This window comes from the organism of the source record quoted next, unplaced genomic scaffold (assembly GCF_019419815.1).
Source record: "Pyrus x bretschneideri cultivar Hongxiangsu unplaced genomic scaffold, Pyrus_bretschneideri_v1 Contig41, whole genome shotgun sequence".
In the NCBI taxonomy this organism is placed as follows: domain Eukaryota; kingdom Viridiplantae; phylum Streptophyta; class Magnoliopsida; order Rosales; family Rosaceae; genus Pyrus; species Pyrus x bretschneideri.
In genome coordinates, this window is record NW_025999735.1 from 2,402,483 (window position 1) to 2,416,781 (window position 14,299).

At 35.8% G+C, this 14,299-nt stretch overlaps 1 protein-coding gene and 1 pseudogene across 1 annotated transcript; both read left to right on the top strand.

Annotated features, from left to right (window-relative positions):
* The first annotated feature begins 879 nt into the window (after nucleotides 1-879).
* Nucleotides 880-9,709, top strand: LOC103961027 (protein AAR2 homolog). The gene is made up of 14 exons (XM_048566425.1): nucleotides 880-1,018; nucleotides 1,919-2,208; nucleotides 2,321-2,403; nucleotides 2,635-2,692; nucleotides 2,813-2,872; nucleotides 3,333-3,462; nucleotides 5,879-6,102; nucleotides 6,226-6,318; nucleotides 6,408-6,479; nucleotides 6,943-6,975; nucleotides 7,849-7,977; nucleotides 8,202-8,258; nucleotides 9,162-9,255; nucleotides 9,339-9,709. Exons 2-14 carry the CDS (start codon nucleotides 2,113-2,115, stop codon nucleotides 9,398-9,400), a joined length of 1,191 nt encoding a protein of 396 aa, XP_048422382.1. The 5' UTR covers nucleotides 880-1,018; nucleotides 1,919-2,112; the 3' UTR covers nucleotides 9,401-9,709.
* A 2,544-nt stretch (nucleotides 9,710-12,253) lies between these two features.
* LOC103961053 lies at nucleotides 12,254-13,089 on the top strand (annotated as a pseudogene).
* The last annotated feature ends 1,210 nt before the right edge of the window (nucleotides 13,090-14,299 follow it).

Below are 14,299 nucleotides of genomic sequence, written 5' to 3' on the forward strand. Positions count from 1 at the left end.
TCCTCATCCTCCTCCGTCGCTCATCATCCAGCTCCCTCTCCATCCTCAACCTTTTGTCGAATTCTCTTCTTGCCCACATCACCTCCCTCTCCTCTAACTCCAATTCTCTATCCTCCAACCAGTCCTCCCTCTCATTCCTTCTTTTCTCTCTCCTAAACTCAATTTCTTTCCTCTTTTCCTCTCTCTCAACCTCACTTTTCTCTCTCCTACACTCCCTCTCTCTCCTCCTCTCTTCCCTCTTCACCACTACATCCCTCAAATCCAAAACTTGTGCAGTCACCAACCCCAACCTCCTATGCAATCCAACCTTACCCAATTTCCTTTTCTGCGCAAAACCCACTTCCCCAATTGCCCTCTCACCCACAAGTTCACCACCTTCACTCCTACCCAATTCCTCAACACCATTGTCGCCTTCGCCGCCGCCACTACTTTCCTCTTCTTCTCCATCTTCACCTTCTTCCAATTGCACTCCATCTTCATCGTCTTCTTCTTCTTCCAAATCGTCACAGTCAATCCCAAACCCCAAATCCCCACAATCCCCAAAAACATCAAGGTTCTCACTTTCACACCCCCTTTTCCCCCTAACATCAAGCTCCACATCTCCAAACACTTCCTTGTACCTCAAGAAATTTTCCCAGTGGTTTTCGCCGTCTTTCCAGTTGAATTCGTCCTTGGAGACCCGGATCTTCTGCTTCACGCCCAGGTACTGGTGCCGCATGTTCTGCACCTTGATTGAGACGTCGCGCCAGGACCACCGGAACGGAAAGGTCACTGGGTCGCGGAGGTGGTGCGCCGAGTTCACGTGGTCGGCTATGGGCTTGAACTTTTTCTCGCGGGTTTTGAGCTTGGCTAGAGCTCCAGAGTTGTGGAGGTCCAAGTAGTTGGTGAGAAGGGTCTGTTCTTCGAGCTCCGACCATTTCTTGCGCTTCATTGTCAGAAAGCTGCGGGCGTTGATCAGGGCGGGCAGAGGTGCAGAGATTTGGGGGCGAAGAAGATCGCCTACTGTCTTCTCACACTAGTCGGTGGTCAATTCTTCATAATTACTATTTAGTATTTACAAATATTTCTTTTTGTTGTAAATTTGTTTAATAATAATTACTATTTCTTTTTTCTTTTTTTGGTAATTGAAAATAAGAAGTATTAACGAAAAGTCCACGATTCTGTTTATTTTAACGAAAATTCACATTTTTACACTAAAAAATCAATCCTGGTACTATTTACTTTATCCTTTATTTTGTCCTTATCATTAAAACTCAAAGTTTTCAATCCCTTTTCATTAGTTTTTCTTTGAAAATAACTAATTTGAATAATTTATTTCAAATATAAAGTAAAAGCATATCATTAGTATTTAAAACTATATTATTTTCAGTAATCTACCACTTAAGGCATCCAATGTGTGGTGTTAGGATATCCAACATATAACATAATTTTGTTGGAGTATGCTTTACAATGTTTCAATATTCGTACTTTGTGATCTGTTGTTATGAAGATTGAATCACATTTATACTTGTAGTTACTGAAGAAAAATTGTAAAATAATTTAATCTAATAATTACTCTTAATTACCTAACGGTCCAAATAATAACATGTTAATTACATTTGAAAATTATTAACAATAAAATGTCATTACCTCATTGGCTAGATTATTGTCCCTTTGATAAATTGCTTTGGTTTTTGTAAGGGCTTCTTGCCATGATTTCAACTTTTTATGTAGATTTTTGTACCTATATAATAGAGATTGCTTGATTCAGAATATATCTTGAATCTGCTCGATAAATTGTATATGAATTTTCTTCCATATTTGTTGCACCATCATTTAACACTCAAGCAAAACAATTGTTATGCCTATTTATCAAACAAATTTGCTCATTATAGAACTGTTTAGTTTTTACTAAAATCGTCGATATTTCCTGTCCTAGTATGATTAGAGTAGGCCGATGCCCAATGGGCTTAGATCTTGGGCCTTCTTTCATACCTCTTCGAGGCCCATATTAGAAGAGGCTTCTGGACTGTCGGAGCACCCACTTCATTTACCAGAGCTTTCTAAGCGGGAAGGTGTTCAGAACTTCAGAGCGACAACTTTGAAGTCCAACAAAAAATTGCAGAAACTTCGATGGATTCCGAAACGGCGCTGGAGCTTGTGAAGCGAGGCGTGACGCTTCTCTTCCTCGACGTGCCTCAGCACACCCTCATCGGCATTGACACTCAGGTAAAATACTACTACTAAGTACTAACCCAACCAACACATGCTCGTGCTGCGTTTGGTTGCCGAGAAAATGCGAGAAAATTTGACCCTCAACACTCGATTCTCTGTTTTGCAGATGTTTTCTGTGGGCCCGGAATTCAAAGGCATAAAGATGATTCCTCCTGGTCCTCATTTTGTGTACTATAGCTCATCCACGAGGTTAGCTCTTCTTGCTCACCATATGTTTGTTGAATGTTGTCAGAGAATGTAATTTTGAATTTTAAATTTTGAAGTATTTTGGGGGTGATTCTGTTTTGTAGTTTCTGTAAATTCCCAATGGTAGTTGATTGGATGGAAATCGACATTTTTCGCGTATTTATCTGTGGCATGTTTCTGCTGTATTTTTATTTGAAAAATCTGGTTTCATGTGTCTGGTTTTTGGCCACGCAGAGATGGCAAGGAGTTTGCGCCAATTATCGGGTTTTTTCTTGATGCCGGGCCATCGGAGGTTAGTTAAGCAATGCCGTCTCTTTATTGTCAGCTTAAATCCAATTGGGTTGTAACATTTCAGTGCTGTTTTACCCCACCCAAACAATTGTGAGCAAGACTCACTTTTCTCGTGTAACAGGTAATTGTTCGTAAGTGGGATCAACAAGACGAACGATTAGTCAAAGTACCAGAAGAAGAGGTTTGTATTCATGTTGGTTGCAAGATTGTCTTACTATATTTATTTCTGCCATGTACAGAATCAAAGTGATTCCAAATGGATGGCTGACACTATAGATGATATTATTCAACCTCAATTTCCAAGAAGCTGCATGAAGTATATGAAGTCTAAACTCACTAGAGAAGGTTGAGGCAAATAAAAACAAAGTTGATGCATAAACTATATAACCTGCCGAAGTACTAAGAAGCAAGAAAATATGGCCAATATCTCTTTTTTGAAAATCTTTTTGTTTATTTAATTTCTTTGTCATTCTTTTGGTCCAATTTTATTGTATTAGTGAAACTATTAAATTTTAAAAGGAGTGAGGGGAATTTCTTTATTTTTGTTTCAAACAAAATTCTTTGCTGGAAAGACAGTAGCTGTTTTCTTTATTTCAGTGTAAGATTTTTATTTCATATCGCTATATTTTTTGTTCCATCAGGAAGAGAGATACTGCCAAGCAGTTAGAAGTTTGGAGTTTGACAGACATCTTGGTCCTTATAATCTAAGCCAGTATGGAGATTGGAAACAATTATCTAGCTACGTTACAAAGAGCATCATCCAACGGATTGGTAAGCATTATTCACAACTTCAGTAGCTTACATTCACCATTATTGTAGGTTTTCCACCAGGTGTTTCTTCAGTTTTGTTGCTAGAGTTTTGTGAAGCGAATACATTTAATGCTTTAACTGCTGCTGTTGTTACTGCGTTTCTCTCCGTCTCTCCTTCTGAGTTTTTCAATTTGAACTTTCTTTATCTTCAGATCTGCAATGCGTGTCCTCTTTTTTTCTTTTTTTCTGTTTTTTTGGGATAGAAACCACACTCTTTGTCTGAGTATTTATCTTGTCATAAGGTACAATAGGCCCCTGTGGAGTGTGAGCAAATATGAAAATATTAAAAAAAGTATTTTTTTTAATCTGTTTTAGGAAAATTCTCAACATGGACATATGGTGAGAATCTTAATTTTCCACGAAGTATTTGTTATGACTTCTTGTCCAGTAAACTTAAAGGGTGGTGCATCTGCTCACTTGCAAAGAGTTCATATGATATTTAAGTATAGTGGTATTAGCTACGAGCTTGTAGACATGATGAAATAGGTAATGACCAGAATTGAAAAAGGTACCATGAAAGTAATGAAGTTCTGTACAGTGCATGGATAGCTCTTTCATAACAATCTTCCTATGTAGCTTTTCGTACAAATTTCTGCATCGAAATGGAGATTATTATTGCAAAACTTTCTAAAAGTATATAAAAGAATTTCTTCTAGAAGTACTTCTACCAATAAGACTGCAAGGAAATCTAAAAGAACATTGCATGTCAGATGTTTTCTGTTTATAGTTATAGTGACACTTGGACACAATTTCATAATTTTTGGCACTGTTTTTTTAGTTGTTAAAGACTGACAGAAGTAGCTCTTCCTTTCCTCCAAATTCATGACCAGGCCTAATTCACTTTAGGTAGGATGTATTGAGGTCTAGCTCAGCACAGTGCAGATTGTTTCACACTTCCTCTACTTACCAAGATGTCCTAATAATTGATGAGCCCTCATGTTCATAAAAGAAGAAGGGAGAGAAAATCTGCCAAAAGGACCGCTCGATAGACAAGGCCATGGAGGGAATTCAATCAGGAATAAACAATTAGAAGGCTGTTAGGCTCCTTTCACATGCTTAGCTATGAACTTTCTTCCCACTTGAGAATGGATGCTAGAAACTATATGGAGTCTGTAATATTTTAGCTTGCTTCTTCGGCAGGGAGGTCTTTAACGGCTTTTTTTGGTTAAAATTGCTAGAGCTTAGTGACTGGAGGAGAGAAGCACAAAATGATCTTGATTTCTTGAACATCAAAAGAAGCTTCTTTTGTTCTTTGTTTGAAGTGGTGACTCACTTTCAACATAAGTTCTATAAAACATACCATTGAATGAAATCATCATGGAAGCATGGCTCTAATTGAGAAGTGGTTGTGAAGATTTGCCATGGAAAAGGAGTCCCTTGACATTTTTAAAAGAAGAAAATGTGGGTCACATCAAGTAATTAAGATTCTCTTTGACATGAAAAAAATAAGATTCTGATTTTTAATGTAGGCTCAAATCCTTGAGCTTGCAAAAGACATTTCATTAGGCATTGTTTCCTTCTCTCTTAATCTTCATTTGTGGTGGGTAATGGGGAAAATTGAGTTTTTGGGGAGAATTACTGGAGAGGGTAGTCTCTTTATCTATGCATCCATGGTCAATATGTTTGCTGTCCCTTGCTTTCCAACCAATTGGAATTCTATTCTGGAGAAATTGAATGATATGGAAATTTCTTATTTACTCTCTTTGATGGAAGTATCTCATTACAATCTTTTAGATTGAATGGAAGGTTCTGGGATTTAGTTTTCAGGTCCCTTCGCTTAGGTGAAATTTTTACTTTAGCAGACTGATTAACGAGCTATCTCATTCCATTTACAATCCATCCCCCATGATTTGGAAAGCAAGAACCTTGCTTCAGTATTGCTCATAATAGAGTTGATATTATATATGATATATAATATTATTTATTTTATTCAAAGAAGAAGAGCTAATGTTTATGTGTTTCCCAATCTGTCTCTTATATGCAAAAAGATGCCAAGTATTGCAGGGCGAGTAAGGGTTAAGTTTGGGAGGAAATTTTTGGGGATGCTGGTTATGAGTGGTTCTAGATTCATGCATTTGTTTGTTCATTTAGAAGTGTTGGAAAGTCTTCAGAATAGAGTACACGTTTTTATGGAGGACATCAAATCATAAATCTACTCAAAAGATTAGCCTTGAACTAAGCTAATTGAACAACCTGACCTTAAAACAGTTGATCATATCTTCTAAAGCTTGCTGCTATATAGGGAAATGTTTTACTCATGAAATTTCATGACAGAGGTGTTAAATAGGGTGCCTGAATTTGATTCTAAGGCTTTCTAATAAACTCACTTTTCTTGTCCTATAACCTTTGAATTTTAAACGGCCGATTTACTGTACAGAGCCCATTGGAGGAGAAATTACTATTTCATCTGAATCTGCAATGCGTATAAACACTCCTAACACAACGATGGAGAAAGCTCTAGATGAGCAGTTGAATGCTAGCAAGTTCTCAACACCCAGTGACAAGTCTCAGATGAGAGGATGTTACTACACATCAATTCCTCGTGTTATCAAACGAAAGGGAATCCAGGGCCAACAACTTACTTCTTTGAATCTTGACAAGGTGAGAACCCCCCTCTACTCTTTTAAGTTATTTTGTTGGTTTTTTTATTTGAATGTTTACAGATAGCTGATTTAGCTGTAAGCTTTCACTGATAATTTTTTCTTCTTTTTACTGGATGTCTAGACACAATTGTTAGAAAGTGTACTGCTAGAAGATTATGGTGGTTCTGAGGACCTGCTTCTTGCAGAGCTGCAATTTGCCTTTATTGCATTTTTGGTACGTGGAGAATGCAGACTTGATCATAATTTTATGTTAATTACTACTGTCAGATACTCAGATCTTTATGATATTCCGAGCTTATGCAGATGGGCCAATCACTTGAAGCATTTCTACAATGGAAATCCTTGGTCAGTCTTTTATTTGGATGCACTGAAGCTGTAAGTATTGGTCGCCATGTTTCACATTACTTATTGTTGGGATTTATTCACGCTACCAAATTTGTATAATTGTAATTTTTATTTTTTCTGCATTCTGCATGAGTGTTTTAAATTTATATATACATGTCCATGTTACATGCATACATATATTTAATTCCCTCCAGGATAGGGATCCTCCGAATAATACTGTTCTACTTAGTGGGGCCTCTCTGCATTCTGCATTGTAGTTCAGTTACCTGAACTGTCTTTTTCTTTAAGATACTTGCATAATCAGCTAAATGGGGAATCATTAATACTATAATCATTAACAAATAAATAAATATAGTCTTTCCTGTTCCCATTTACTATGTTAAGTTTTTATACTAAAATATGGAGTTTTGAAGTGATGCTTGCATCATAGGAAATTGATACTGAAAAACAGGAAAGCTGAAATAAGTTTCTGACAATTCTATCATTATTGCAGCCTTTCCGTACAAGAAGTCTGCTATTTGCAAAGGTAATGTCCATACTTGTGCTATTTATAACTAGAACTTTTTGCCAGATAACTAAGAAATCGTCATGGTGATTTGGGATAAAATTATCAGTTTGAAAACGTAGGAGCATAACTATGATCTACCAACTAAAAGTAAAACATTAAATCTAAACAAGACCAATAAAGTATACGGAAACAACTAAAACCCCCAGCCGGCTAAGACCCAAGTCAAGTTGGCTAACTGTCCCACTTAGCCTTTGAGAGCCTTGTAGCTGATCTAGCATCAGAGTGATTTTTTTTGGTTCAGTAGGTATGGCAAAGAGGTTGTTCAGGAAGTGCGGAAGAAGAAAAAAGCGGGGTTGGTTTGTGTGATAAATTGGGAAAAGGAAAATGATTGTGTGGAGTGGGACTTGGCGGATATTATTTTGGAAGTTAAAGGTTTTGGAGAATGGAAGAACCGGGATTGAAGGGTGTTAAAACTTTCCCAAATTTTAAATAATGATATATAGGAGGTAGAGTGTTGGATCATCGAGGTTTCTGAAAGGGGATGGAGATATATTGTATTGTTCTTTTCGTGTTATCCTGGGACATTTTATGATGTTTTGAGCATCTGGTAGTTTAGAGGTTTCACATAGTTTTGAGTAGCTGGTGTGTCCACTGGGGTTTTGTCTTTATTTTCGTTGTAATAAAATGATTCTGTTTCTCCTAAAAAAGAGAAGGAAATGCAATAAATTCTAGGTTACTGACTTTTCTGCCCAGAGAAAGTAACACATTTAGCTATTCTTGATCTAAACTAATTTTCTTTTCCTGTAAAGTTGTAAACTAACAGTGAACAATGCTTTCCTTTTTTTGTCCATTCGTTTACTCTGATAAATGACATGTGATGGAATCTCGCAGTTTATTAAAGTCATCTACTATCAATTGAAACATGGACTTCAGAAAGGTTGCACAGACACAAGCATTGCGTCATCATTGTTAGATGAATCATGGTTTTCTGCTGATAGCTTTTTGCACCGTCTTTTCAAGGTACAAGGTTATATACCATTAATTGGGTGCTTGATTCTGCATTCCATTGATCAAGTTCATTCATAGTTTTCCATTGATCAAGTTCGTTCATAGTTTTCTTGTAACTTTTTTTGCATTCAGTTTGTTATTCTAATGAAAAAGAAATTCAACGAAAGAAAAGCATCATTTCCATCAGATGTGTAGAACCTTGAGTTTATTGACTGAATGTATAAATGTGATTCCAGGAATTTTTTTTGTTGGTGCAAGATGCCTCAGTTGTTGATGGAGATCTTCTGTCATGGGTATGCAATCTAAGCCTAGTTTTTAATTTAATCTTTTATATTCTATCAAGCAAAAGAAGGTATCAAAAGAATCATATGCTCTTTCTTGAAATTATCTACAGTTCTTGTTTTTACCTTATAGATGATTCAAATTACTGATAATTTATCTTCACACTTTCCATTGTATTTATCATGATATGAATATGCAAACATAAATAAACAGAATCCTTTATTTTGTTACTTTAAAGGAGTGTATAATATGATAAGGTATGGTTCTCTTTATGCATTAGTTTAACACTAACTCGGATGGGAAGAATCTGGAACAGATTGGATTTTTTACCTTTTGTGTTTAAAATTATAATTGCATATAACCCAGATCTTCTCGTAATAGCCTTCCCTTCATCCGTTAGCAATTTAGAACCTGTCTGTTAAATTGACTTCATAACCCATGGCACTCGTCTTCCGAGACAGCATTTGTTTGTATAATTATGGAATTACAGGATAGAAACGGTAAAATGTATGTGTGAGCGGTGTAATATCACAGAGAGGCCAATGAGAAAGATGTAAACATCTAAATCCTGCACGTTTGCCCAAGAAGAGTAAACTATTATTGCAACCCTCTTTATGTGCCGTGTTGCTACCTCAAAGTTTATTCATGTTATTACCGCCATTTGATGGGTTTTTTCATATAAATTGAGTCCTGAGTTGAAGCATTTCTCGTGAAGTCATCTGTTTTTGTGTTTTTAGAGTAAACTTGGTCAGAGAATACAGTTGTGTTATACGGTAGAAAATTAAAGTAACGCAGGATGTATATGTATAGATTCATTAACGAATAGCGCTTGAAATTTGAATTATTGCAAGTTGTCTCCTTTTGAATAACTGTGTTGAGAAGAATCCTAAGTTCCGTATTTCTTATTCTTAAAGACAAGGAAGCTTAAGGAGTTGCTTGAAAACAATCTTGGATGGGAATTCCAGCATGACTGTGCAGTTGATGGGATGCACTTTGAAGAAGATGAGGTCAGTGATTATTTGTTTTCAAATTGAACTGTCATCACTATTCCCACACATTCTTTCTCACATCCCCGAACGTTAAACATTTGCAGTATGCTCCTGTTGTTGAAATGCTGGATGACCCAAGTTCTAGTGAAGCACCAGTAGTTTAAGACTTAATTCCCTCTGCCCCTGACGTTCATCAATAGTTTAATCTCGTGATTCTGAAGTTGGACGACCCAAGTTGGTAGTGAAGCCAGCAGTTTATGACTTCCGTTGCAGATGCTGTCGCATTAACAGTTTGCGGCATAACAGGAAGGGATCAGTATGATATCCTTCAACGATGGCCTGGTTTTGTTTGTGTAAACCTTGTACATGCAGTTGAAATTTCCATGTAAAGTGATAAGGATGGATGTTATATATATGCTGATGTTGTGCTAAATGTTAAGACGGATGTGACTGGTGCCCTTAAAATGGTTTAACCATTCATCCAAAATTTTATTTCAGTTCTGAAACTGCATTAGGTAATTTTACTTGATGCATTAAAGATTCGGTTTTCTTCCTGACGGAGGAGAGAAAAAAGTCCGAATCTATTGCTGAAAGAGTAAAAACGTTTGATCCATTAGTTGGCATTTGTGCTTCATAGGTTGAACTGATAGTGATTTTTACACACTTCTTTTTATTAAAGATACAACAATTATGCAAAGAATTTGGGTTCTACAAACCAAAAAGGAAAAATTGGTTAAAATGATTAGAAATTAAATTTTAATTGATGATTGAGAAAAATTGAAAATGGACAATTTATACCAAAGATTAGTGACATTGATTAGATATTGACAACATGCTATAAAAACTAGTCATTTTTTGAAATTTGAAATGAGCATTTTGAGTTTTCGACAAGCAGATGACAAGGTTTTTTTTTTTTTTTTTTTTTATTATTACTATGGACTGAGGAGGGTTGGTTTTGAAACTATAACCATAATTTGAGGGAGAGTGAGTTTCAAACGATGGGTACTAAAAGTTGGACCACATACAATGGGTTGACATTGAACACATTATCTATTAAGATATTGGATCACATGTAAATTTATGCTCATAAATGACGACTAATAATATGGTTCAAATTTGTCTTTGGCAAGAATTGAACTTAAGACCTCTTACTTACAAGTAAAGATGAATCCCTCTAGATCATAGTACTAAATGTATAGATAACGACTTAATCCAAATTTATTCTCGTTGTGTAAATATCATTTAAATTTATTCCCCGGTTAAATATCATTTTACCTAAGTTATACTAAGGCCATATCCAACCAAAGGAGGGCCAGAGGGCTCTCGTTTTAGCCCTCTAGCTCTCCAAGAAATTAATATTTTAATGAACAATGTAGGGTTATATTTCTTACCATCTCCAACCGAGGGACCAGAGGGCCATAGGCCTAACATAGCCCTGTGATAAAAAAATCATCTACAACCAAGAGCCAAAGGGCTATAGTATGAAATATGAAGAATTGAAATAAAATGAGGTAAGATATTATGGAATGGTAAAAAATATGTGAGAAATATTGTAGGAAAAAAATTAGAAATTATAAAAAATAAAAATAAAAATAAAATAAAATAAAAAGTGAGCTCGGACAAAAAAAAAATCCAAAACCCTAAACCCTAAAGAAGTGGGCTGGGCAAATGGAAAAGAACAAAAAAAAAAAAAAAAAAAAAAAGGAGAAGAGGAAAATGGGTTAGTTGGCTGGCTGGCTGGCTAAAGATGGCCAGTCGATTGGCCCTTTGGCCCTTTTTTGGTCCAGTGGGGCCAACGAGCCATTTGGCCTAGCCTTTGGTTGGAGACGATTTTTGAGCTATTTTCTGCCCTCTGAACCCTTTGGTTGGAGATGGTCTAACCAATTTATTTTAGTAGATAGCAAAGTTGATTCAAATTCATTTTTTTAATTAAAATTATTATCGTATGTAAAAAATACAATTAAAAATTAATAGACAATGCCAAATTATAAGTTAAAGTGAAATGAAGGAAAAGTGTTCCCACCTTGCTGATGAGTAAACAAAACCCCAAAAGGCACTGAAGATGATGGTGATATGATATGATATGATACGATGGCTCCAAGGCTGTGTTCCCACCTTCCCCTCCTTTCTTGTATTTGAAAAAACCCTAATCCCCATTTCTCTCTCCTCCTCCTCCTCCTCCTCCTCCTCTTTCACCCTGCAAAACCTGTCGGATTCTGCATCTTCTGTAACCCCTTTAGCAACTCCAATTTGCTCCTCTGGGTTTTCTGCAAATTTTCAAGGTTGGTTTCCTACGGGCGCTTCAATTTTCAAAATTTTACAATTAATTAATCAATCATATGAATGTTTGTGTTTATGTCGTTGGAGTTATGATATGCAATCTACGTGCACGATAAAATGCCCCACAGAATGGAAGATTGGTCTTTCAGTGGGCTTTCTTGTCTGTCTGTCTGCGCATTTTTTGACTCGAGATTACTGGTTTCATTGACATGTATGTCATTGTGAAAAACCTTGAGCCTGGGGAATGACGTTTGATTCCACTGTCGAGAACAAGGAAACAACGTCGAGAAAAATGCATGAGCAATATAAACAACGTCGAGAAAAATGCATGAGCAATATTCCTAACTTCCTTGTGTCCCGTTCTGTGGCATTTTTAGATTTGAGTGTAATTATGTAGTGCAATCCCTTCCTTGTGTCCTGTTCTGTGGCATTTTTAGATTTGCATTGTTAGCAATATTCCTAACTTTCTTGATTGAGTTAGAATTGTTTTAGAAATTTAACTATCACGGGAGAAAATGACGAGTTTGTAGTCGCAGTTCGAGCCAAGTATCTGATGTTGCTTTGTAAATTTATATACATATTACATAATATGATGCATTCTATATAAAATAGGTTTCCTTGCAAGTTCAGATTTGCAGAAAAAAAAAAAAAAAAAAAAAAAAAAAAAAAAAAAGGTGTATAAATAGACGTGCATTTTCCCTCTGACTTTTGTACTTGTGCTACCTGTATGATTGTTTCAAACTGTTGCAGCTTCACGATCATATGCTCGTGGTGGTCATAAACCTTATAATCTCTCTTTGGAAATGGAAAACCTGGTGGCAAGGAATTCAGGGAAGCTTGGAAGAAAGAGATTGATGCATATGATACTTTATGGACGGGGAGTGAAGACAAAAGTGACAATGAAAAGGATGAAAAGAGTCGTCTTGAAAAAAAGATTTGAAAAGTAAGACAACATGCGAGGGAGCATTCTGACCTGATTGATGTCGATGATAGTGATGAGTTGAGAAGTGTTTGGTCTGGAAGCAACGAGGAGAAGTCTATGTGGACTGGGAGTGAAGATGATGATGACGACGATATTCCTACTGAAGCCTAATCAAATGAAAGTAGTGATAAACATATAGACAAACTGTTTGAGATTGAAGAAACATCAAAGTATCGGACAATTTTCGAATTATTGAAAGCTAAGCAGGAACCGGAGGAGTTGTCCCCTGGAAGCAAGCTAGGAAAATTGCAGTTGAGAATGCCTTGAAAAAGTTGAAGAAAGGGCCAGACAGGCGATATATTAACATGTGGGAAGTCATGAGTGACTTGGATATTCTGAGATGAGCGTTTGAAAATATAGTATCAGGGTCGAAATATGCAAAGCTTAGACAGGGAAGGCCTAAGAAACTGAATATGCAGTTTTTCAAGGATATATAAACGCGTATGAGAGATCCTAATTATAAGTTCTCACCTGAGTTGAAGTTGAAACCAAAGAGCAAACTAGTTGCTAGAAAGAAAGGGCAAAAAGTACAATCTAGATGGAGGAAAGCACAAAAGCGCTAAGTGTATCCTCCTCGTTCCTCCTCTTTACTATTTCAATATGTCGAACTTGCAAACTATAACATGTTATATTGTATAAATGCTAGTATTTTGGTGTGTGTTTCTCAGTAATATATATGTTCTACTTCTCTTTCGGGCTCTCGTCCAGTTGTACTTCTAATGAGATCACACACATGTTTGCAGTCCCATAGTTGTCTATGTCAAGTTTGCAGTGCCATAAAGTGTTGTTAGGCTTGCTTCAAAAAAGAGAAAAGGAAATTTTAGCAATACCACTTGAATTTTACACAATGTTATACTTGATCACTTAAATTTTGTTTTGTGACATTTGCCACTTAAACTAAACTTGTTTGCATAAATACCACCTACCGTCAAAACCATTAAGATTTACTCTAAAATATGAGTTATATCTGAATCATTGTCATCACTATTTCGTGTCAAATTATCACCTGAACTTTTTTTTGTTTCATATAGCAACTTGAAATGTTTTTTTTTTTTTTTTTTTTTTTTTTTTTTTTTGCCAAATTACCCTCTAAATCTAGTTGAATTGTTAAGTCCTCATTTACTGAAAGCATTGAAAAGATAAAATTAAGTTAATTCATTCCTTAGAGCACAATTACTTGATTGGAAGTTAGTGTTACTTTTCTTTAAGGAGCAAATCATTCATTTTCTAGTGCCTAATAGTGGCACACTCGTATTTAGACAAATCCCTTAGTTTATTTCTACATCAAATTAAGTAAATACCATAAGGTTACCAAAACTCTCCTTAAGTCAAGAGATCTAAATTTCGACTCAAATAAAATAGAGTTTTAAGATAACACAAATATATTATACGTAAATTATCGTTATTATGCGACCTAATTCAATCTCATTTCTGTAGATGGTCTCTTATAAGTAAAATAATGTTGGATCAAAAAAGAAAACATTAAAATGGAGTTTGAGAAGACTCTGATTCTCTCCCTCCTATCTTTTTAGCCCGGAAAATTTAGTTTTTAGCCCAGAAACAATTTTTCTGCTCCAACCCTTCTAGCCTAAAATTTTAGCCTGGGATTATTAAAGAATGAACTTAGGCTAATTTTTTTCTTAAATTAATTTTTTTAAAATAAATATGTAGACTATAGTAAATTAATTTTATGAACATTTCAACTTTCAAAGAGTTTTTGTTTCCTAAAAATCATTAATATCTCATCAATGGGTGATAGAAGAAGGCATAGCATGGCAATACAGATGACACAATACCTAGC

Excerpts from the sequence above, each read along its gene's own strand:
- LOC103961027 (XM_048566425.1), top strand. The coding sequence starts at position 2,113 with ATGGATTCCGAAACGGCGCTGGAGCTTGTGAAGCGAGGCGTGACGCTT. Across the intron at positions 2,693-2,812 it reads TTGATGCCGGGCCATCGGAG|GTAATTGTTCGTAAGTGGGA; the intron begins GTTAGTTAAGCA and ends CTCGTGTAACAG. Across the intron at positions 8,259-9,161 it reads ATGGAGATCTTCTGTCATGG|ACAAGGAAGCTTAAGGAGTT; the intron begins GTATGCAATCTA and ends TTATTCTTAAAG.